General features: G+C 46.7%; 1 protein-coding gene and 1 long non-coding RNA gene across 4 annotated transcripts in view; both read left to right on the forward strand.

Annotated features, from left to right (window-relative positions):
* Positions 1–6,460: 6,460 nt before the first annotated feature.
* Positions 6,461–25,134, forward strand: part of ETV6 (ETS variant transcription factor 6) — a 252,747-nt gene continuing 234,073 nt past the window's right edge. For all 3 annotated transcript variants that reach the window (XM_027035574.2, XM_027035575.2, XM_053225833.1), the window contains exon 1: positions 6,461–6,840. In XM_027035574.2, the coding sequence (XP_026891375.1) occupies positions 6,808–6,840 (33 nt within the window). In that variant the 5' untranslated portion in view covers positions 6,461–6,807. The remainder of the gene's footprint in view (positions 6,841–25,134) is intronic.
* Positions 6,847–18,199, forward strand: LOC128316354 (uncharacterized). Its single transcript, XR_008300117.1, has 2 exons — positions 6,847–11,479; positions 11,519–18,199. It is a non-coding gene; the product is annotated as an uncharacterized LOC128316354 (long non-coding RNA).

Consider the following 25,134-nt stretch of genomic DNA (forward strand, 5'->3'; position numbering starts at 1 on the left):
TCACGGGCTCATGTTTTTGTATTCTAGCTTGCTCTTAATTTCACCCACTTTATACCCGTTTGCTCTACCTGACTGCCTGTCATATATATATTTCCGTTGTTATATCAGTCACCATGCAATCAGAGAAGGAGGATCACTATATAGATACACACACACACACACACTGCCCCCTCCTCCATGATTCTGCTTTTCTGATTGTACCCCAGCTGATGTAATAAAGGAAATATGTAGTTTAGGGCAGTCATTCTTAAGATTTCAAAATCTATGTCTTGTTTGGATAAGCAGAAACATTTCTTCTTTCCCACCCCACCAGTTATAACAGACTCCTCTTAGGTTAAGCAATTCTGGTTTCACAGAGATACATGGATGGTGTTTCTTACTATAGTTATATTGTTTAAAGTGCTATTTTCATTAAAAAAAGATGATACTATAATGGCTTTGGTTTTTAAATTAAATAATCCACTTCCACACATTCTTTTTTTCTAATTTTGTTAATGTTTATTTATTTTTGAGAGAGAAAGAGACAGAGTGAGAATGGGGGAGGGGCAGAGAGAGAGGAAGACACAGAATCCAAAGCAGGCTCCAGGCTCTGAGCTGTCAGCACAGAGCCAGATGTGGGTCTTGAACCCAAGAATCGTTCAAGAGATCATGATGCGGGTCTTAAACCCAAGAATCGTTCAAGAGATCATGACCCACCCGGCACCCCATCCATTACCACACATTCTTTTTTTTTTTTATTTTTTTTATTTTAACACTTATTTATCTTTGAGAGAGAGAGACAGAGAGACAGAGACAGAGCATGAGAGAGGTAGGGGCAGAGAGAGAGAGGGACACACAGAATCTGAAGCAGGCTCCAGGCTCTGAGCTGTCAGCACAGAGCCCAACGCGGGGCTCCAACTCCTGGACCATGAGATCATGACCTGAGCCAAAGTCGGACGCCCAGCTGACTGAGTCACCCAGACGCCCCTTTTTCCACACATTCTTAATTGTTCATTCTTCCCCAGTCCTTGCCCATCCTCATCACTCTTTTGGAGGATAAAGATTAGACATTCAGGTTCCTCTTCATGTTTGTATGTAGTGAGTCACAAGAGCCACAATTCACTCCCTAACACCCAATACAAGCCAAATAATCTACATAATTATAGTTTTAAAAAAAGTCAGAGAGGGGCACCTGGGTGATTCAGTCAGTTAAGCACCCGACTTCAGCTTTGTTAGAAGCACCCATCAAACTTTGTTAGAAGGTAGGCTGATTTCTCCTTACCATCATCTGTGGTGGATTTCTCTTCCCTTTGCTCCAGACAGGAGTGAGAACCACTATGGATCTTTCCTCTCATCCTTGTCATTATCTGAAATTTAGTTCACTTAAATTCCTCTGTACTCTCATCTCTCTTGACTTTTTAATTTTTTTTTTTATGTTTATTTGTTTTGGGGAGAGAGAGACACACACACACAGTGCAAACTGGGGAGGGGCAGAGAGAGAGGGAGACACAGAATCCAAAGCAGGTTCCAGGCTCTGAGCTGTCAGCACAGAGCCCGACGCAGGGCTTGAACCCACGAACTGCAAGATCATGACCTGAGCTGACACTCAACCAACTGAGCCACCCAGGTGCCCCTAGGAAAGTCTTGTAGAGGAGTAGAAGAGCTGAGAGGAGACCCCTGGCATTCCAGGCCTTTGGCTAAGAAAGTTTGGGGGTAGGAGCAGGAAAGAACTGAGATCCTCTCCCAAGGCTTCAAGCTAAGGAAGATATCCAGCAGAGCAGCAAAGCGGAGAATAAGAGCTGTAAATCAACATTTGCTTGTAGGAAAAGTCCTAGTCCTGCCTTCAAAATATTCGAAGCCAGTGGTGAATTGAATCAAACTAAAAAATTATAACAAACCCCAAAGTCAGTTTAATTACACATCATACAGACTCAGTCCCAATCCTGGTGGTATTATAGGAGAAGGCATTAACCCTTTTTGGAGGAAAACATCATTTAATTCTTTGTCTACTGTGTTTTCACATAAAATGTCCAGCACACAGGAAACAATATCAAGACACGTACATGAATAAGAAAACATAACCCATGGCCAAGAAAGGAAAACATCAATAGAAGTGAACCAGGAAAGAACCCAGATTTTAGAATTGTCACAGTATGACAAAAGTGCTGAAGGACGTAAAGGAAAACATAGAAGCCATGCATGAAGATATGGGCAACTTCAAAAAAGTGGCGGAGAATATAAAAAAAAAAGGGAAATGCTAAAAGTGAAAAAACAGTGGGAATTAATCAGATGGGCTGGCTTGACAGTACTATGGAAACAGTAAGAGGAAAGAAATGTATAAAAAGATAAATAGAAGGTATCCAAATTGTAACAGATCAGAGTTACTTTAGAACTGTGGACCAAGTAACAGATCAGAGTTACTTTAGGACTATAAAAGGTCATGTGGTCTAATATTTGTATCAGTAGAGTAATAAAAGGAGAGGAGAGAGAACATGAGCAGAAACAATATTCAGACAGGTAATAGATGAGAATTTTCCAAGACGGATGAAAGATATCAACTTATAGTCCAAGAATTCCTGCCAACACCAAGAAGAATACAAAAAAACAAAAACAAAAACAACTACACTTAGGCACATCACAGTCAAAATTTTGAAAACCAAATTTAGACCTTAAAAGCAGCTAGAGAAAAAAAAAGATACTATACACAGGGAGTTAGAATCTGAACTACAAATGACTTCTAATCAAAAATAACAGAGACAGAAGTGGAATGACATCTTTAAAGTGCCAAAAGGAAAAAGAATCTGTCAACCTAAAATTTATATACTGCAAATTATCCTTCAAAAATGAATGTGAAATAAAGACATCCCCACACAGACAAAAGCTGAGAGACTTTACCTCCAACAAACTGCACTACAAGAAATGCCAAAAGTTCTTGAGGCCAAAGAAAAATGATATCATATCTGCCAGAAGAAATTAAGAAGTATCAGAAAGGGCAAATATCTGGGCAAATTAAAAAGAAACATATATTTTAGTACCTTCATTATATACATGTATTTGCAATTTTTAAAATATCAAAATATTACCCCACAATGTATGTGGGTTTTATAACACATAGAAGTAAAATATATGCCAGTATCATAAGGGATGGGAAAGGGAATTATGGAATAATTATGGAATAATTATGGAATTATGCTGTTGTAAGTTTCTTACATATTCTGATAATAGAATACTATTATTTGAACATAAACTCTTATAATTAAAGGTGCAAACTGTAATTCTTAGAGGACAGCTATATTTAACATAAAGGAGAAAAGCTACAAAGACAACCTAGGAATTTTAGTGGAATATGAAAATAAAATGCCCAATTTGCCAAAAGTTCAGGAAACAAGGAATAGAGAAACAACTGATAAGCGGGAATAAATAAGTGAAACCTTTCCTCAACCATGATTATTGAAAGCTGAATGTCTTTGGAAATTAGCTTTTGCTACAGACTTGATGTTTTTCATGAATCAAACCTAAAACTACAAGGCAAAACAGAGCAACGTGTGAAGTTTGTACTGCAGTCAAATCATTTTGACATGACTAACATTGTTGCAATCACAAATAATATCAAGCTGCTTTATCAACTTCCCATGCTATCCAAAGTGAAAATGAGAGCAATATTTCTATTCCAACACACATTTACAGCAGCCACGTTGTTCTGACCCCAAACTACAATTCCAATAGTGGTTTTTGGATTTTGATGCAACTGAAAACTAAATTTCCGTGTTTAAAACCCACTTAACTGTGCAACTGAGGCACTTCCACCTAATTTTCCATTGAATATGATTAATCTGCAATGTAATGGCATGCTAAAGGGGAAATATCAAGAGAACTTAATAGAATTCTAATAGAATTATATGAATGCGTTCTAAGCAATGAATATGCTTGACTAAAATCACACATTCATGGATTATTTGTCAGGACCTATCTGGGTGAGAAAATGTTTTCAAAAATGAAATGTGTAAAATTTCATTACAGATCAGCATTAACAGATAGATAAACAATTAGTTTTGATGATAGAGAACACTAATTCTGAACTGGTGTTCAACTAAGTAAAATGTTAATCCCCCCCTCCCGAAAAAAATTCAATTCCTCTCATTATTAGACTTGATTACAATTATTATTATTACACCTTACATTTTGTCAATAAAAAACGTGGATATTTATTTTCTCTCTAGTTATAGAAGTATCTACATAATATCCTCGATTCTACCTCTTTGCACACAAACCCTCAAATATTTTGTGTCTGGCCCTTTACAGAAAGAGATTGCCAACCTCTGGTCTAAACGTGCAGTTTTCCATAACTATTGTTTTGCTTTGGAATCACACACTTTCTAATTCAAATTACTTCTGTGAGTCACTCGGAGAAGGTAAGGAGGAAAGGAAGTTGAGAGTTAATTCAGTCGTGAGGTTAAATAATTGTAGCTAACATTGAGCACATATAATATGTAGCAAGTCTCAGGTAATTATGTACCTTGTATATATTTGCTTGAACTCTTATGAGATAGGTACTATTTCCCACCTTTAACAGAAGCTGAGAGTTGCCAAAGATCTTATTGGTAAGTAAGTGATACAGAGGTTTATAGGATTTAATCCAGCAATAGGAGTCAATGTCTGCAACATAAGTAGAGGTATCAAAGGCAGAGAGATAATGGGGGGGGGGGGCGCTAAGGAGCTAAGGAGGGTGTCGGATGGGGTGGACTGCAGGTGGAGGAGTTGGTGTGGACATGAGCCCTCTTGGGGACGATAGAACTACCAGGTGACAAAAACTGTTGAGATCTCTGGAGGCTCACAAAAACCCATTTTTCCCACCATTCCAGCAATAGGACTCTTCCATCCCAACCCCCTTAATCATTTCTGGTTCAGAACGTTCTTTTGATGTGTGAAGAGGTCCGAACACATTTTATTATGTGGAGAGTTGAAGACAAGTGAGTAGGAAAAATCTGTAGGGTGGGGAACTGGGAAATCTGTCCTGTTTTACACACACACACACACATAATACACACACAATTAGGCACATACTTATACATACGTGTTTATACGTTTGTAATATAATACACATCTACACATTAAACTCCTATGTATGTATCAGCAGGGGTTTGGAATTTAACACATAATTATATTCTTCAGCGTTTTGCAGTGGACACTTCAGAGCGTGTTAAGAGACTACGAATGACAATAAAAATAAGAGAGCGATCAGACCACATGTGCTCAAGGCTAGAACCCTCAGCCCCGCCGGATTTTGCTTCCCCACGATTGTTTTTCCAGCCAAAGATTCCTCCCCTGGCGGGATCTCAGGGTCATCCAACCGGCCAATGACGGTTTCAGAGAAGCGGTCCCGGGGAGGGGTATTATGTTCGGGAACACGTCCTGTCAACTTTGCAGTCGAGTCACCTATTTCGGTTGGTAGCGGCCGCTATTTCTTTAAATGGACAGCGGATTTCGAAACGGCAGGAAGGGGGGGGGCGCTCAGGAAAAGGAACTCAACCGCCTTTGATAACTGCCCAGCAGCCTTCCCTCCCCAGAACGCGTGCCCGGTTGGGGAAGCGCCTGCGGCGGCCGCACCCCGCCCCCGACCCCCCCCCCCCCCGCCACGGGCGCGCGCGGCGCCTGCTCTTTTCGGGGAGCCCACCTTCGCGGGGAATCCCCCCCGCCCGGCAGTCCCCCCGCGTCTGCGGCGCGGCCGCCCGGCTTTGTCTCCGGCGGCGTCGCGCTCCGGCGCTCGCTCTCCCACATTTCCCCGTGTGCAGGCTGTAACCCGATCTCCCATTTCCTGGTGGATTCTCTTAAAGAGGCAGCGGTCGAGAAGCAGAACAAAGGCTATTGTTTTATTTCCTCCTTTGGATTCCGCGTCCTTACCGGAATGCCCCTTCATACATGATTATTCTCACTGCGTCTCTGCTGGGGCGCGGGGAAGCGGGGCGGCGGGGGGGCGGGGGGGAACCTTGTGCATTTCAGGGTAGCTCAGAGACCGAGGCGGGGAAGGTGGGAGGCGTTTCACAAAACCTGTCTTGTGGTTTCTGGGGCCCCAGCGTAACGTTTTTTTTTTTCCAACGTGTCTCCCCGGACCTGGCGATTGCCCGGCCGCGCCCGGACAGCCGGGCTCCCGGCCCGCAGAGGGGATCACGGCTGCGCGGACGCGCGTGGGCCGTGCTGCGGGGGGCTGCGCCGCGCGCTCCGCTGGCGGCCCTGGCCTCGCGCGGCCCCGCTCCCCCGGCTTCCCTCCGCCGCCGCCCCTCCCCCCGCCCGGCTTTTATTTCCCCGATGCCGGGCTGTAACCCGAGCTTTTATTTCCTGGTGGCTCCTTTAAGAGGCAGAGCTCAGTGCTGGGAATTCACGTCAGTTTCTGCACTGAAACTCTCAAGATCAATGAGCAAAGAGCTTTCTCAGTTCTGCCTTTCAGTTTCTCTCTTCCAGGAAGGAAAACATTCGAGAGAGCGAGGGAGAGCGGCGGGAGGGCGGGGGGCGGGGGCGCCGGCCGCGGGTGGGAGGAGAGAGCGGGAGGCCGGCCGGGCTGCGCCCCGGGTCGCCGCGCCGCGCCGCGACCTGCAGACCCCGCCGCCGCGCTCGGGCCCGGCTCCCACGCCCCCGCCGCCCCGCGCACCCAACTCCGCCGGCCGCCCCGCCCCGCGCGCTCGCAGACCCCCGGGGCGGCTGCCGGGAGAGATGCTGCAAGAAACTTCTTAAATGACCGCGTCCGGCTGGCTGTGGAGCGCTTCTGGGTTGGGGAGAGGAAAGGAAAGTGGAAAAAAACTGAGAACTTCCTGATCTCTCTCGCTGTGAGACATGTCTGAGACTCCTGCTCAGTGTAGCATTAAGGTAAAGATCTTCTCCCCCTCCCTCTGCGTGCTCGGAAACCTTGAGCTGCACCGGCCGGGGCAGTAGTGCTGGGCTCTTCCGAGGGGGCTGTTGCAGTTGCCTCGGTTGCAGTGAATTATTTGGGGCTCCGGGGAAGGAGATGCAGCTCGCGGCGGCGGCTGTACCCTTTCGTGTAACCTTGCTGCTCCCCCCGCCGAGCCCCATCTCGGCTCCTCGCACCCCCCCCCCCAGCCCACCCCCTTTCTTTTTGACAATTAAATGCCCGTCACAATTGGGCAGGAGGAACCCGAGTGGTCTCTAGACCTGTAAGACACCCCCGTAATTAGTGCGCTTTTGTAAAAAAAAACAAAAACAAAACAACAACAAACCTGCTCCTACTCCTACTGCCAACATGTGACTGAAATGTAACTTTTGTTCCGGAGGGGTGGTCTCCTTAGGAAAAAAAAAAAAAGTGCATCTCCAACGGGAGCCGAAGAACTTTTTTTTTTTTTTTTTTCCCTTAAAGGACTCCCGGGGTCAGATCAGACTGGATTTTTTCCCCCCTCCTCTGATTGTAATTTCAAGCACTGTCGGAAAGACAGCCCTGGTGTCAGCTTTTCCTGGGCATTTGCACAATGAATTTCGTTCTTTCTTTTTTAAACCAAGGTAATTAAAGTTGCCGAGTGGTTATTGTACTCCGATGCATAGGAGAGTTGAGTAATCCCAAAGTAGAAAACTCCTGTGATGCATTATCTGAGTGACCAGGCAAAGTGACCTTCCCTGTTTGACAGTGCGGGGAGGGTATCTGAGAGTAGAAATCTCCCGGCTTTCTGGTGGTGTTTTGCAGCATTGTAAATGCAGGATGGTGGATGTTTGCAAACACGGTGTTTGGTTCCAGTATACGTGCATGTGTATGTATCGATATCTGTAGAGCCGGTGGTGCTGTGGTTTGTTGCTTCTAAAAAGTTGTAAAGTTTGCCACCGTGAGGAGGCAAGATGATTTGTCCATTTCCCCCAATTATTTTTCCCGTCGCCGCATTTATTGAACACTTTATTTATTTCACGATTCCATCCGTCCCCCAGGTGGAAGAGCCTTCTGCTTCTGCCGGAGGCTGAAGCCACCGAAGTTTGTTTGTTTTTGGCTTGGGCCGTTTAATATGTGCTCATTGAGTGGACACTGCAGAAACAATGAACAAATAACCTGTTTTCCTCATCTGTGGGGAATTAGAGAAACCTTTCCTGTTTTAACATGGCTTTTCCATTAGGGTCTGTTTAAAGGAAACAGTATTTTATTATATTTGCTTGCTAGGTTTTCATAATCATACTCAGATTTTAGTGTTTCTTATCAGGTGAGATTTTCATGGATTTTAAGATAGGGCTAATGTGAACTTAAAAAGTGGGTTGGGTTTCTTTGTTTTTGCCTCACAGGAATGCCCAGTGGAACTTTTGTGTTTGTGTATACCTGGGGTTATCCGTATGTCTGTGGTGAAGGGGGTGTCCCAGTAAATAATTTAAGCTACTTGTATACTTCAAAACTAGTTTCTTTTGCTGTATAAATTAGATTCTACAGTGAGCACGGTATGGATTATCTGTTTGGACGCTTCACAACACAAACAGAGGGAACTGCATAATAGGGATTAAATCAGTAAATTGTATTTAATTCGATGGCAGTAACTCTGGCATCAGGAAAACCGGACCAGCTACGGGGTCCTCATTTTCGGGTGACCGCAACAAAAAGCTATCCTTTCTGTGACTTTTCTTGATACTTCTTTTAAAGGGACTGCATATCCCCACCGTTCTTATGGGCTGATTTATGTGCGTGCATAAATCAGAAAACTCCTACTGAGTGGCTGGTTCCGTTGTACTCCAGTGGGAAGAGTACAACAGCCCTTTCCTTGCTCAGACATGCAGAACCAGTCCCAAACCCAGACAAAATACCGTCTTAAATGTGACATAAAAATTTCTTCCCTTATTGCTTACCCTCAGTTTGTTTGTTTGCTTTTTTTTTTTTTTTAGGTGCCTCTTTTCGTGACTTTGTATTTCCATGTAATTGAGCTAGATTGAATGTTCTCCACTAGTAATGAAGTATCACTTTTATTTGGATGGTTCTTCACGGAGCCAGATTATGACTGTTCTGTTTGCTGAGACCGTGCATATGTTTAGGTGCACATAGGTGAGGTGTATTTTTTCCAAGGAGTTTGCTTAATTCACTGTGTTCCAATAACAAGTGCTGCAGATCAAGGCCTGGGGATTATTCCGGGTCATCTGAAAATGTTCTGGTGATGTGTGCAGTGTTTCATTTAGTCCTTGGGATGTGGTACAGTGACTGCATAATCAAAAATGTTTGCTGGTAACCCGCAAGCAAGTACCGGGATTGCTTTTAGAGCCCAGTAAACAATAAACTTTTCTGCAGAGCAGAGAAGGAATGTCAGAAGCTGTCAAGGATGACCTGATGAATCTGATGGATTGAAGACATGTGACACGGAAGCGTGGCTCTAGGTGGAGAGATTTCCCTTACTCGTCCACTCCACTCCTGAAACCTTCCTCCCTTGCTCCTCCTGTTCCTTACAAGCAGCTGGTCAGCAAGCGGTAAACTCAGCAGCTGGTGTGATGGCACACAGAGGCAGCCACGGAGGGAAGTGCTTAGTTTACTTCTGAGTAGTGTCTGTTCTACTAGAAAAGACCAGTGTACCATTTGGGTGCAATTTCTAAGGTGAAAGTTTTTGAATCAGTCAATCAGCGACACCTTTGTATGTATCACTTGTGTGGCAGTGGGTGACGTTGGATGCCCGATTAAGCGCTTTTATATTTCTTTGGCGTTTTATAGGCATCTTTCCGTCACATAGGGAGGTGACTTTCAGATGCGCATTGTACAGGAGAAGACAGGTTGACTAGCCCAAGGTCACCCAGACTGTCGCGGAGCACCCACCGTTTCTCTGCACCGAGCTGCCCCACGCGTGGAGTGACACTCTGGTCCAAGAGTTTAAATGCTTCCCTTCCTGATCATTGGGATTGTTCAAATGTAAGGACGGGGCAACCAACTATATAAAAAGTCAAATAACTTTTTTTCAGAGGATTGTGTGGCTGACTGCGCCGGTCATGGGAAGAAGGAAGGAAGAGGCTGTCTTTTCCATCATCAGCCTTCACCTTCAAATCACCTGTTCAGTGTTAAGTTCAGCCAGCTTGCTGTGGAACGTGGCTATGGCCCAGCAGACATAGTCCTTCATGTCTTGGTAGGCTGTTTTAGTCGTGAGGGCCATCCAGGTTACCAAAACTAGTGGTATAACTTCCTCTTCCCCTTTTCACTGCCCTCCCTACTTGTCTCTACTCTCCAATATGGTTGGCTTTCTTGGCAGAAAGAAATCTTTTTTCTTTTTTTTTGCTACTAACTTGGATGGATGGATGGATGGATGGATGGATGGATAGATAGATAGAGTGAGTGAGTGAGTGAGTCCAGGTTTCCCCTACCGGACTCTGAGCTCCTTGGGTTTAGCGATCATTGTCTTTGTATCCTGCTACCTAGCTTGGCACCTGGCATAGACATGTTTCTCAGTAATGTTTGCTGATTTGAAGTGAGGCATGGGAGGAGGTCATTGCCCTTTCTTCTGTTTGTCCCTGTGTACCAAAGGCTGACTTAACACCTGCATCCATTAGCTTGCGTCAAGTATTTAATAGAGACACACTGCTCTCTCAGGGAGGCCTACAACACTCTCTGGGTGTCGGTCCAAAAATGATTATCAGTAGAATTTTGGTATAATAATACTATGTTTATCATTTTGGTAAAGTTAAACAAAAACGTTTGTGTCTAAACAGACAAAGGAATTGAGTAAAAGATCATAAAAGGGCCTGAAGAATTACCTTAGAATCACGTTAGGCTCAGATTCGCAGGCTTCTAAGTTTCCCCCAGTCTCTCGGACAATTGAATCGGGGAACGTTCAGGCTTTCAGAGCTGGAAGACCTTAGAGATCACTTGGGCCAGCCTCTTATTTTCATAGGGAGGGGCTCCAGAGAACGCAGTGGCTTGGCTTTAGCTAATTGGTGACCGAGCCAGGTTGAGAGCAGCGCAGGCCGTGTTCTCAGGCCCCTGCCTTGCATTTGCTGGGTTCATGGTGCATCCCTATAAAAGGCCAAGGACATTCGATACAATAGGCTGCACTCTCTCCGGCACTTCCTAGCTTGGTCCATTTTAATCCCAAGCCAGCTGGTATGAGGGCACGGAGGTATGTGCCAAGGAAGATGTGTGTGGGGGGGAAGCCCTGGGCCCAGAGGGTGTATTGTTAGACGTGAGAAGAGGAAGGAGTAGGAGTTGGGGATCAGGGAAGAGGGACTTGACAGACTTGCATTTGCACCACTGTTTGCAGCACCAACTTTTTTTTTTTTTTAATTGTAAGACACGCACGATGTTCCGTTTACTGTCTTACCCGTGTTTAAGCGTCCAGTTCAGTAGTGCTAAGTATATTCACATGATTGTGCAACAGATCTCTGGAACTTTTTCGTCTTGCGGCTCGGAAACTCTGTACCCACTAAACACGAACTAAAGCCTGCATCCCTCTCCCCTCCTCCCAACGCTTGGTAACCACCTTTCTGTTTTCTGTTTCTATGATTTCGACTACTTTAGTGCTCTGTGGAAGTGGAATCCTAGACTGTCATTTTGCTTATCGTAATGTCTTTGAGGCTCATCCACGTCGTACCGTAGCAGGTAATGCCTTTGAGGCTCGTCCACGTCATACCGTAGCGGGCATGGGATTTCCTTCTTGTTTTAAGGCTGCATAATATTCCACTTTATGTGTATGCCACGTTTCCTTTACCTGCTCACCCGCTGATGGAGATTTCGGTTGCTTCTGTCTCCTGGCTGTTGTGCATCAAGCTGCAATGAACTTAGATGTGCAGTTATGTCTTCGAGATCCTGCTTTTTAAATTTTTTTTTTTAACATTTATTTATTTTTGAGACAGAGAGAGACAGAGCACGAACAGGGGAGGGTCAGAGAGAGAGGGAGACACAGAATCCAAAACAGGCTCCAGGCTCTGAGCAGTCAGCACAGAGCCCGACGTGGGGCTCGAACCCACGGACCGTGAGATCGTGACCTGAACTGAAGTCGGACGCTCAACCGACTGAGCCACCCAGGCGCCCCCCGAGATCCTGCTTTAAGCCCTTTGGATGTATGCCCAAAGATGGGACGCATGGAATGCAGCAACACTTTTTTTTTTCTTTTTTCTTTTTTTTTTTTTTACAGTGTGTGAGAAGTCTGGTACTTCTGTGCTGGGCTGAGGGAACTGGGCCTGTTATGAAAAGCACCCTTTTCTGAGGAAACCTTGGGTGGGCCATAGGCTCTTTTATCTAGGGGTGGCCAAACTTATACCTCAGTTGAGGTGTAGTAAGCTTCCTGTTTCACACAGTATGAGCTAAAAGCATGGCAGTTGGTCCTAGAAAAGTAGCTTCCTTCCTTCACATAGGTCAGTCAAGGGAAGAGGTACCCCTGATGTGGCTACCAGAGAACCCAAAGAAATTCTGTAAATCTGACTTGAGCTGCGTGCACTCACGCCAAGGAAGGTAGAGGGGCAAGGAGGCACGGGGTTATTGGGACGAACGGGAAGAGCCGTTTCATTTTATTACCAACTGTGAAAAGTTGCCCTTTCGTGTGGTTCTCCCAGCGCAGCGCAGTGTTAAATGAAGCCCCCTAGGGTGTGGGGGTTTACAAATGGCATATTTTTCTCTGTGACTGTGACTTTAGAAAAAGCGCTGGTGTTTGTTTTCAGGCAGAGTCTGGCCCTGCTGTATTCGTTGTTAGATGTGTGTCAGAAACCAATCTCTGTGTGTATTTGTTGCCGAGAATGAATGTGAGTACACTCAGGGTTCCCAGGCCAAAAGGGGCCCCGCTGAAAAACTAATCCCTGCCACACCTAGTATTTGGGGAGTGGAAGAGTAGGCTGAATTAGCAAGAAGTTGGGATTATGGCCCATTGAACAGAAAACACATTCTTATTTATTTCTCAACATACAGGAACCAGACTGATAAAGCGTTGTTCACTGGGGCGTCTCAGGATGAGCCCCAGCGAACAGGCAAAAATGACGTGTGTTCCACATCACCTGTTGGTTAGAAATGAGTGCTACTGTGTGCTCGAAACTGTTCTTTCAGTGTCGAAATGGTACCACAAATATATCATTTGCCTGATAAGCCTTTCTTCTGAGGTAGTGAAAATGTACAGTTTATCTGGTCTTTGTCTAAATGAGCTGGAATTTTCAGACTGTGGGAGGATGGTGGGGGTGTTGAGTGAGGAAGGCATTAGCCCGAGTTTGGTAAGCGTGGACTCCCAGATGATCATGGCTGCGTCTGGGTCCTGTGGACTATGCTTATGGAAAACTGGGGAACACTTGCATTTTGGAGCTTTCCCAATTCTGTGATTAAAGGTGTCTGTCAGCTGTTTTAGTGGTCATTGCTCCTACCTTTTCTCCCCTTCCTCCTCCTTCATCACCACCACCACCACCACCACCACCAACGTCGTGTATGGAATACCCCTGTGTGCTGGTCTGTGTGCTAAGGGCTTTACCTACATTATTTTGCTTACTCTTCACAACTCTCTCGAGGAGAGAGATTCTGAAAGATTCTGAAGCCCGGAGTGTTTAAGCCATGGATTGGTCCAAGAGCTCACCTGCCATAGGTGGTAAAGCTAGGGCCTATAGTTCCAAAGCATTTTCCATGACTGTTCTTGGGTGCGGCCATCTTTATGAAGAGAAGTAGGAAATCGAGAGTGACGGGGGATGGTGGAGGCTCCCATGAGCTGGGATGAAGGGCAGGAATGGGGCTGCAGAGATGTTTATGAGGCCCCAAGTTCCCTTCCCATTCTGGGTTCCCCGAAGGTGGATTTCTCCTCACTGTTCCTCTCACGGTGTGGAGAGCTAGATGGCCACACTGTGCAAACCATCTTCGAATCAATGTCCAGATCTTCCATTTTTATTCCAATCTCTGGTATTCTCTAGCGATGTTTTGTCTTTCGACGGGTTTCATTTTGGGCCCTTTATGTTGTCAGAAACCTTTCTTTTCCCTCTCTGCCTTTTTCTTCTTTCCCCTGGCACCTAATTTCGCCTGAATGTGGGCGACAGGCCGTGCGGTGTCCTCTCATCCTGTCCAGCGTCTGGGTTGGATGCCTTTGTCTGCGTTACTCTCTGGTCAGTCTCTTTTCCTTCCACAGCTTTTTTTTTTTTTCCCCTCCCTTGAAACTCTTTATACTATCGATCAACGTAAAATTTTTCTTTAACCCATCCCTCATGTACATCCTCAATACTGTATGATTTCTAGGAATCTGTTTGAGATCTTTTCGGATATTCCCTGATTATCGCCTACCACCAAAGGAATCATCTTTTTTTTCCCCCTCCCTCTTTCCTGATAGCCTGACCACACTGGCCTGGTTTATTTTACTTGAGTGAAGAGAGGATTTTGGCCATCTGACTTCACAACATTTTGGATTTGAATGGCTCTAACAAAGCCTGTCTACAGAGCAGATGTGGGGAAGGAAGCAGAGAGAGAGATGTGTGGAGGTAATAAGAAGGAATCTAAGAGCGCCCAAGCCAAATTTCTCATGAAACAGATGAGGAAACTGAGTCCGTTGACATTTATTTATTAATTTATTAATATTTTATTGAGACAGAGCACAAGCAGGGGAGAGGCAGAGAGAGAGGGAGACACAGAATCCGAAGCAGGCTCCAGGCTCCGAGCTGTCAGCACAGAGCCTGACATGGGGCTTGAACCCACCAACTGTGAGATCATGATCTGAGCCAAAGTTGTACGGTTAACCGACTCAGCCACCCAGGCACCCCTGAGTACTTTGGCATTTAAATAGCATGCCTGAGATCACATTGTGCATTGTACCTGAGCCAGAGTCAGAATCAGGTGTTCTGTCCTCGGGCCATGTCCCTCTAACACTGGCTGGGGAAAAGTGATACAGAGCAGACAAGAATTCAGAAAGTGAAGCTTTATCACAAGGACTCCTATAGAGTTAAACCCATTTGTATGGCACCCCACAATGACTGATGATATTAATGATCATAATTATGACTTCCAAGTTAAAGACAAGCTTTAAGTTATGAGATTTAGGAAGTGAGAAAATGTAATGCATTTTGGAAAGCTATCCAACAAAAATGTTTGGCATAAAAATAATGTGAAGTTTTAAAAGGCTACGCTTCAGTTGTCTGGATGAATGACTTATGAAAAATATGTTAGTCCCCAGTGAAGACAGGAAGGAGCTATCCAATAAATCTGTATGCTCACCAGACCTGTGTACTCCTTGGGGGTATTTTCCCTTTGTGTGTGGGAGTCAGACATACGGAAAACGATCTCATTTCCTGAATGACCTGAGAAGGACGCATCACCCCGCCAGCACTAGCACTAAGGGTGAGCGTGCACAATGATGTAAGTGTCGCCACAGTGTAGTTCCAGTCACCTCTACTTCAGATTTTGATTCGTATTTTATTCTGTCTGGTGTTCTTTGGTTCTCAGCTATAAAGTCGATTTCCCTTAAGAGGATTGTAAGTTGCTGGGAAGAGGGGGCCAGTCATTGCCTTACCGCTGAGTCCTCCTCGGGGAAGACCACAGACACGGGAGTGGACCGACAGGAGTGTGAATCCTGGTCCTTGAACTTGAATTTATTAATCTTCATCTTCAACCTGTGAACTCATCTGAAGTGCTAATAAAGATACGTGTCTCTTGGGATATGTCAATTTCATAATGCAGCAACTTTGTTAAAGAAAAAAAAAAGGTAGTTCTCTCTCCCTTTATGTATCCTCCACAATATCTAGATCTGGAAGGAGCTAGAGATTTTCTAGAGCGTGCCTACGTGATACAGTTGGTGCAGCGGCCAGAGATGTTGACGGTTTGCTCACGTGGCTGGTAGGTGGCACCTTCCAGAACCAAAGATCTAGGTCTCCCCAGTTGGCCGACTCCCAGCCAGCGTCCTTGCCACTGTCCCACTGGTTTCTCCTAGGGCTGGGGTCACTCAGTCCTGGTTGAGCAAAGCTCATAGTTTAACTTTAATTGAATGCAAGCCTTGACAATAGGACAGATGAGCCAGCTGCGGTTACATGATAATAACCAAGGCCTTTGGCATCTTCCAGTAAAGTTTTGAGGGAATGGCTAGTACGGTTCTGAATAAGTTTCAAAGATAAAAAGAAAAGGAGAAAAAAACAACAACCCTAAGCCTGGAAGTACTGTGCAGTGACTCTAACTAGCATTATTACTCAGCACTCAAGTATTTGAACCTACTCAGGGATCCGCTGGTTCACACAGTTGCTTATTATTTGCGGCTGGGGCGAGACTTGAACGAGGGCATCGGTTCTTTAGTCTGCTTTTGTTGAACAGGCAGTTCCACGTCTGTCTGACCACAGAGCAGACACTGTTTGCTGCGGGGTGGTGAATTTCCAGTTTCAAGAGCCGGGAGTATATATGGCTCTTGGTGGAAGTTTATACAGAAGAGTCTGAGAAAGCCAAATTTGTTACTTTGGGCCATGAGGGAGCCTTTGTTTTTAGACGTTCAGGGACCGACGTATCTGTTTTCAGCAGCTTTGTTCTCTTTGCCGTGGACTTGAAATGCTTTCCTGAGTTTTCCTCTGCGTGTCCACGTTCAATGACAAGATGAAATGAATGACCCTTTTGGAGGCACAGTGGGGAGAATGTTGGCTCCTTGTCTGCTGACCCCACGCGGCGGGCATGGGTGCTTTCGGGCTATTGGAAAAAGAGCATAGGTTTGGAAAGAAACCGTTCCTCTGCACTCTTCCTTGGAAAACACAAGTGAAAGCTGGATATTTTCTTCTCAGCTGCCTTGTCCCCTCCCCAGTGGGTTATGACGGGCCATGTAACTTTATCTTTCTGGAGACTTATCTGTGTAACAGGCAGTAACCCCTGCTCCACTGACATCCCCTATATGTGAGGAAGCAGTAACCAAAGATGAGATGCTGACTCTAAACTATTTCCTGGAAGAAAGGAGCTGCAGATACAAATCAGGCTGGTAATTAAAAAAAAAAAAAAAAAAAATGAAGCCCCAAAGAACAGCCTGTTTGTCTCTGAAGTTACCCATTTCTCTAACACCTTTCCTTGTCCCCTAGTGAAAGTGTGGGTCCGGGTGTGGCCCTGGTGACAGCGTTGGGAGATGGGAAAGAAAGGAGAGGGCTCAGATCTGCCCGCCTGGCCACTGGTGTGGCCAGAGCAGTGCTGGGCTCCCTGATGGAGAATCCAGGTCAAGGGACAATTTAGAGTTTGTGTCATCCAAAGCCTACTAATTAATACTCAGATCAATACATCTGCACTGGGGTGGGCAAGAGGGAATGTCACAGAGACTTGATAGAAAGGGGGGTGGGACTTTGCTGAGCTCTTTTCTGGATTGTTCTGAGGAGCTCAGCCAAGGGAAGGGGACTTTTCTCCACCTTAGTTCCTTCATTATTCACTGTTGCTTCAAGACCATTTGTCTTTCCCACAGTGTCCTTGACCATCGAATCAGAGTCTCCTGCCAGAGGAGAACCACATAAGAGAGTCTTCTGACTCACCATATGGTCTAGCTGTGTCTTTTCACGTATAGGCAGACTTGTGATCACAGGTGGGGCCCCCAAGGGGACAGAAGTGGATTCTCTTTCCTCTGGGCCCGTGTGTGTCCTTGTGCCCAGCTTCCTGACACAGAGTTGGTACACCCTCGTTTTGGGAGATGGAAAATCGGAAGGATTGGACCCCTGGTGCATCTTGTAGTCGCTGTGTCCTCCTTTTGACCTGAGATGTGGGAGGTTTCAGATCTGTGTCATGAGGTCACATGACTGGTACTTTGCACTGTTGAGACCCATGGCTCTCCTCACTCGTGGGTCTTGACATTAATGGCCAGTGATGGGTGGGTACAGCAGGTCAGGAGTCCCTCTCACTTGGTGCCTTTGATGTGGTCTGTGTTCGAAGTGAGGTGAACGAGGTGGGGAGAGCTGTCATTTGGGACTGAAATATGAGTCACATAGGATCTTGGTCTGGGGGTGTCCTCTTCCCCCTGACCAGGAGGCCTGAATGACCCAAGGTGGCTGACTACATCCCAGATTCCCTGGAAAACTGCTAGCTCTTTATTTGACTTTGTGCCATTTAGTCCTTCCCTTAGTCTGCTGACTTGAATACTTTAGGATGAGGTGGAAGGAGAGACCTTATGAGTCGAAAAGGTAAGAGTTTTTACCCTCCCAGGGCACTTGGGTTGGGTGGCTCCATTGGTTAAGTGTCTGACTTCGCCTCAGGTCATGATCTCACGGTTCATGAGTTCGAGCCCCACATCAGGCTCTCAGCTGTCAGCGCATGGAACTCCGCTTGAGATCCTCTGTCCTTCTCTCTGCCCTTCCCCTGCTTGCTCACTCTCTCTCTCTCTCTCTCTCTCTCAAAAATAAGTAAACATTAAAAAATTATTTAAAATAAAAAAGAGCTTTACCTTCCGAAAACCGGAGACACAGAGGCTCACTTTCTGAATTTTGCATTACGCTTTTTTGTCTCTCTGAGACTCTATGCCTTTGACTGTGAGCTGGGTGGCGATGGTCCATTTCTCTGCAGACAGAAGCCCCCTGTAGGTCACATGTAGCTTTTGAACACAGTGGAATCCAGTGGGGATGTTGGAGGGCACAGGAAGGCCAGAGTGATGATCTTATCATCTTTGTGTTGCCAAGATAGGCGGGGAGATGGGCAAAGGGACCCGGGCGTTCAGGTACATCCCAAGTGGGGCACCTATTAGAATATCTGTCTTACTTACTCCCACCCTTCCCGGTACTTTGGCTCTCTACACTACCTACCTCAGGAAATGAACCAGGGGGCCCTGATATCAATGGCGGGATATTTCTTGATCGTCTTTTGGGTGCAAGGGGAGATCTGTGGGACAAGACCTCAGAGGGAAAAGAACCCTAAAACTGCAAGAAGGAAACAAGGTCTAGAGCCATGCAGACCCGCTGAAAGGCCTAGTTATTCCTGCAGAGAGGGAAGAGGTGGCCCCAAGGGCAGAAGTCACCGTTGCTTGGAGCTAGCTCTTCTGAGAATTCTTCTGTCTCGAAAAATTTGGTAAAATAGCCAAATGGAGCTTCTGTAAACCATGGGGAATGCCTATGTGTGCTTTTGTGGTTAGCTCTCGTGTTGAGCAGTCTGATTTAAGGGAAAGATGCTTCTGTGTACATTTCCATTTCACTTGTGGTATTTGAAGGTTTACCATGGAGGAGGAGGTGTGGGTGAATGAGAAGACAGTCCTCTTGCCTCTTCCTTCAGTTATATGTAGGTTACAGGCAAAAGTAAGTTCACAACACATCCACTTTCTTATTCGGTCGGGTCCATTTTAGGATGGCCCGCAGAGCCCAGGGCAAATCCAGTCACTCTACCTTGGCGCTCCTGTTTCTGGACTGCCAGACTCAATGCCAAGTGGATTATTGGAAAGAATTCACTTCACAGGCCTGGCTCCCGGACCGGTGTCTGTGATTCTCCGTGGGGTCTCGTATTAGGGCTCTCTTCTCTTAATCCTTTTGGGACTCCGAGTGGGGCCCGTGTTGACAAGATTATGCTACTTTGGGGAAGTTCTGGCCGCACACTTCCCCAAGCAGGGTGAGGCAAGTGTTGTCCAGCTGGCTGCCTATTGGGCAGTTGGCCATGCTTGGCACTTCTGAGTTTCTGGTATACCAGTTGCCAGAAAGGCCGTCTCTCAGCTGGTCCTGGTGTCCCCAGGGCACAAATGTTAGGCTCTGAAGGAAAATTTTGTAAGTTCGCATTCATTCTTTGTTTTCATGTGTGTGCATTTATGGCATTATAATTGAAGTGCATTTAAAGATGGCTCCACACTCCAAAGCCTAGCAAGTAGCTTCTTTGGGTCAGGGAGAGGTCCCAGGTAAAATTATTGAAGGCCCGTGCGCAAGAACGCGCACTGGAGGTTAGAATGAGCCTGTGCTAAGGAGAACAGTGAGAGGGTCGCAGACACCATGCCTTTAGATGCTATTTTTAGTTCTAGTCATGACTGTGTGGTATGGCTTATGCTTCCTTGGGCATCATTCCGCTTTTATTCTAAGCGTTTGTTCTTGTGAGTCTGCGTACATGCTCGTGTGCATGCTCACAGTATCATAAGTCACAGAAATTACGGTATAATCTGTTTTCTAGCTTATAGAGTGAAAGATTGCACAAAACTCAGCCTTGTGGCAAGAAAACCTTACATATAGATGTAAAATATATCTCCTTGGAGGGCTGGCTTTCTGATGGGCTATAAACGGATTGTTAAACAGCAATGTGAGGGGCTGTTAACAAGCTGTTTCTAGGAGCATCTCCCTGGTCTGGTCTGAAAAGGTAATGTGTACATATTAGAGCTATGAAATAGTTTTCCTGTGGTGTTTATACGTTGGTAGATCGTGTGTGTGTGTGTGTGTGTGTGTGTGTGTGTGTGTCTTCAGTGGTGAATGAACTGAAGAGATCCTTTTAAATGTTGTTTCTTTTCTTCTACATTTAGTGTCCACATTCTACCTTGGGCTGTGTTCCGGTTTTTTAAGCTGGCTTAAGTGAAGAGGTGTTTGGTCAGCCAAACTTCAGAAAGCTTCAGTTCGTTTATGAAAATACCCTATGTATGCAATCGCTGCTTTAAGGACTTAGAAGACACCGATGGATGGGTAAATCACCTCCTCATGAGCAAAGTAGCATTCAGGTTTCCAAGTTCAGCAAAGCAGTGTTCCTATTAGGTATCTAATATGAGTTGAACTCCTTTTCACGGTCAGGTGTCCTAGCTGAACGTGGGTCCGTGCCAGTTTCTGCTACTATTGGATTTTAATGAGAACTCTTTCTTGTTACTAGGATGCCATGCTTCTACTGTGTTCACAGCTGCTGTGTTAAAAAACAGGTGTCTCTTATAATCCTCTGACTGGATCAGTTTGCTAGGCTGGCAAAGCCTCGTTATTATAGTTTTTATTTATTTATCTGTGCCCCACATAGGTCAGACACTGCCAGGAGCTGTTGGTGAGTGGGATTAATGTGAGAGAAGATGGTGGCTCTCCTTGGTGGAGGTTTCTGTGAAAAGAATCCATCTAAGATCTCACACCACAAAGACAGAGCTAAATAAAACTGTCCGGGATACGAATCACAGGGGAGAACAGCCAAAAGAAGGATAGTAAATGAATAGTTCTGCCAAGTCACCTCTCTGTCATTCTTCAAAGGCCAACCTAAAGCCAGTGCTGCCACAAACGCCATCCAGGACTAAGGGGCGTGAGTGATGGCCCTTCTCTGGTCCCTGGAACAGTAACAGATTCATCCACTGGTGCTTCTTAAGGCTGCTGGTCCCTAAGCTTCTGGAAGGCAGATGTTCTGTCTTCTCAGGCCTGGAAGGCGAGCTGGGGTCCTGCCGCACGCCTCATCCCTCTCACCCTGTTTTTTTCTTCTCCGTCCTTGCTGGTGCTGTCTTCCCTCCGGCCCCAGATTTTTCAGGAGTCTGCCACCTCACCGTCCTACCTCCGTGCCCTACACTTTCCAGTCCAACCCACAGTGATTCTTTGCCGGCTAAAATTTGGTCCCGTGAGTTCCTTTTCGACGCTGCCCGTCAGGATGAAACCCAGCCCTTCATCACGGAAGGCCCGGTGCACTCTTCCTTTCCGGAACCCTTCTCCAACCTCCCCCTCTGTATTAGCTTCCAACCAAGACCTGCTCTTCTCTCAAACCACATAATGAGCTTAGTGCCTGGAATCTTCCCCTCATTCTTTTTCCGCCTGGTAGCCAGCCTGTCACCTAAAGCCCATTTCTCAAGCTTTCCGTGTTGCTGATAGGCACAGCGTCCTTCGACTCATTGAACATGCCTGCTGTTGGCAATGAATTCAGCGAGAGCCCATGGGGAGCAGGAGTCTGAGGGATGCGTTTTTTATGTTTCCAGTGTCCAGCACAGTGCTTGGCACAGAGAAGGTCCAATGTATGTTAGCCAAATAGAGTTTTTTTTTTTCAATCAACAAGTATTTATTAAGCTTCTGTTATGGGCTCAGTGGGTGCCAGGCTCTGTGATACGTAAGTGGGAAGAGGAACACCTTGCACAGTCGAAATCCTGAGCAACTAACCCTTAAAGGTAGAGGAAGGAAGAAAGAGAGCTCACTTTCGTTGCAGTGTGAGACCACGAGGCAAGGCTATCTGCACTGTCAGCCCCCGTACCTAAGGTGCTCGTGAGAGACTTCAGCGCTGAACACACACACCCACAGGACCCACTCACACTTTCCCTCTTGATTGCCCACCTTCCAGAGAGGAGCGCAGATAGCTGGAGAAGAGGCTCCAGGACCTTTAGGCCAGATGTGAAGGGAGAAGCATGGAAAGCCCCAAATGAGTAAACGTATATACTGATCTGCCCTCTTTCTTGGCTTGGCTCGGGATGCCCCTGGGTCCGGGAGAGAGAGCTGATAGCTGTGTGTTGCCGCCACGTGTAGCCTTGACATCGTTGGCCGTGATCCTCTGGGAACCAGCGGCTGGTCGCCACTGCGGGGGGCTGCCCGTCGTCCCCTCCCCTCATTCCTCTCCCGGCTGGTTGGCAGAGAGAGCCTGAAAGAGCAGCACGGCTTCCTGAGCCTTCTGTGAAGTCTGTGATTGCCTTGCCAAGTCAAGGGAGGAATCTGACCCTGCACTTGGGTCAGCCCTTTTCAGCTTTCTCCTCCTGATCCCGTGTTCTGTTCTGTCTCCACTTATCTGAGCCGCTGATCTCCTCGGAGCTCTTATTTTACTCCCAGCATGTTGCCCTGGGGGCCTAAACTGGAGAGAACACCTGAGTGTGCCACAGGACTAGAAAAACAACTCAAAGCCATGTCTTAGGGGCCGGATGACGGCCTCACCATTTCTCTTCACGCTGGACAACTCAGTGCTCCTTACTTAAAGAGGAGGCTCTTAGGAGATTGTGTTAAGGGTTATGAACAGTCTGGTAAGTGGGAAATGGACCAAGAGGGAAAAGTCGGGTATTTTCAGATACAAGCAGACATCCCTAGACCTTCCACACAAGCCCAAATGTCTCATTTTCTTATTCTTATTCTGCCATTAACATACAGCTGGGATGTGGGGCATTGGGGATATGGGAAAAGTTTCAACTTCCTGAACCTAAGCAGACCCCAGCAAAGGTTCCCCAAACTGTCACCTGCCAGGTTTTCCTGGCTACCTGTGGGGGGGCGCTCTTTTCCAGACCCACACTGCAGCTGCCGGGCTAGCCCTCCATCTCAGCTCTGCTGCAGGGGACCCGTCTCCACACTGCTTAGAGTGTCTAGGCCTTTCTGTCCCCGCCAGCAGCCCGAGGTTTCCCTGGCCTCTCTCAGATCGGCTCCAGGAGGGGTGGTGTGCAGGTCGGGAGCTGTTACAGCCACACTGGGGAGCAGCAAGGGCATCGGCCGGCGTGTTCCCAGTGCAAGCACACATTTATGGAACTGCTGAGGTGGGGGTGGGCACTAATGGTGCACCCTCGGGAACATTCCGCGCATCCGCCTCGTAACGTCTAGGACAGAGTGGTGCTTTCTGGTTTCCTCCCACCGCTGCTGTCCTTGCTCAACCTCTCCACTGCTGAGGCTGTTGATTTAGAGGCCATTTCTCTCCTGTCCACTTCCCTTTCCTTTCCTTCCAGCCTCAACAGACCCAGGAGTAGGCTTACGGTTCAGGGCACACGGGAGCCTGGGGCTTAGCGCTGCTGAGACCCGGGGTTCCTGATGACTAATATGCCGTAGTCTCATCTTGAGTCCCATTTGGTTCTGTGAGGAATCACAGTCCTTGTTCTCTCAACCTGCTTAGGAACATACTTTTGAACCTCCACAACTGTATTAGGGCCATCAGTCTTTGTTTTCATTTGCAGTTGCTTACAAAGTGACCTACCCGGGAGCACATTTCAGGATGCTTTTCTTTTCTTTCCTTTTTTTAATTTTTTAAAATGTTTACTTATTGAGAGCGAGCGAAAGAGAGAGAGGGTGAGAAACAGAGTGCAAGCGGGGGGGGGGGGGGGGGCAGAGAGAGAGGGAGGGAGACACAGAATCCGAAGCGGGCTCCAGGCTCTGAGCTGTCAGCACAGAGCCAGACGCAGGGCTCGAACCCACGAACTGTGAGATCATGACCTGAACCAAAGTCGGACGCTTAACCAACTGAGCCACCCAGGCGTCCCTGAGGACACTTTTCTTAATGAGTTGTTGAAATATAAACAAGAGTAGAATAGCAAGTTCCCATGCAATTGTGTGGGAGGGACACCCCCCCCCCCCCCCCCCCCGCTGCCACCACCATGAGAAGTTACCACATTTTCCAAACCCTAAGTGGTGATGTGTGATCTGGTAAAGGACTCCTCACTGTTTTTTATTTACGTTGCAAGCCTTACCAAAGGGTATGCTGTTATATTTTAATAAATCACTTTTATCGAAAATAAAATCCTGTGAGATCCGAGCTGTTGAGGAAAAGCCTCACCTCCAACCAGTCTTCAGAGTGGCGAAGGTGATGCCCCGTGACCTAGATACCACCCCGCGGTGGGTCTTTTCTGAACTTGTTCCATTTTGACGACCCCTGGCTGGGACCGAGAAGGATTACTGAGTATGTTTGTCTTTCTTCTGGATAGAAGTTGCAAGGACACTTAAGCCTGAATGCTTCAGGGCAGAATCTGATCAGAGCTGAGATCAGGAAGAAATTTTCCCCCTGGGGGATCAGATTGCACAATGGCCAGGCCAGGTGTGCTACCTCTGTTAAACAAACACGCACGAGCACATGTCACCTCGCTGGCCATCTTTGGGGCAGGCTGTTGGACCTCGTGGGCCAGGAGTCCGACTCCTTTGGCAGGTCCTGCGCTCGACGATGGAAGGCGACTGCCCCGTGTATTCCTGCACTTGACTTTCCTCCGGCTTCCTGTACTGAACTCAGGGCCGTGTCTTCAGACCCTCAGAACTCTCCGCAGCTTTGCGGGAGATTTCACATGGGGGTCTAGGTATATACACAGCCACGCACATGTGCAACACATCTTTGAGGAGTTTTCTGTAAACTCGCTGTGCCTCTCCTGGGCATTACTGTAGTTCCTACACCGCGTCAAACCCATGTACATTCCCAGAACATCAAAATACTGTTCACAACCAATAGTAGAATTCTTTACCATAAGGCCCACGGTTGACGATCTCAAGCCTGCATTGTGGGCGGCTTCGAAGTCCGATCCAAAAGTCCGATCATGGACCTTTTCTTTTCCTTTCTCTTCTTTTTTAAGGCCCTGTCTGTGCTGCCTCTTGCGCGATGAGATAATTACCAGCGATTCCCAGGCTCTTCTTCCTCTGCGTCTCTATCTCCTGTGGCGCACGACTTCCTTGTCTCTCTATTATTAGCCTACTTAGCTT

The sequence above is a fragment of the Acinonyx jubatus genome, chromosome B4, assembly GCF_027475565.1.
Source record: "Acinonyx jubatus isolate Ajub_Pintada_27869175 chromosome B4, VMU_Ajub_asm_v1.0, whole genome shotgun sequence".
Classification (NCBI taxonomy): Eukaryota; Metazoa; Chordata; class Mammalia; order Carnivora; family Felidae; genus Acinonyx; species Acinonyx jubatus.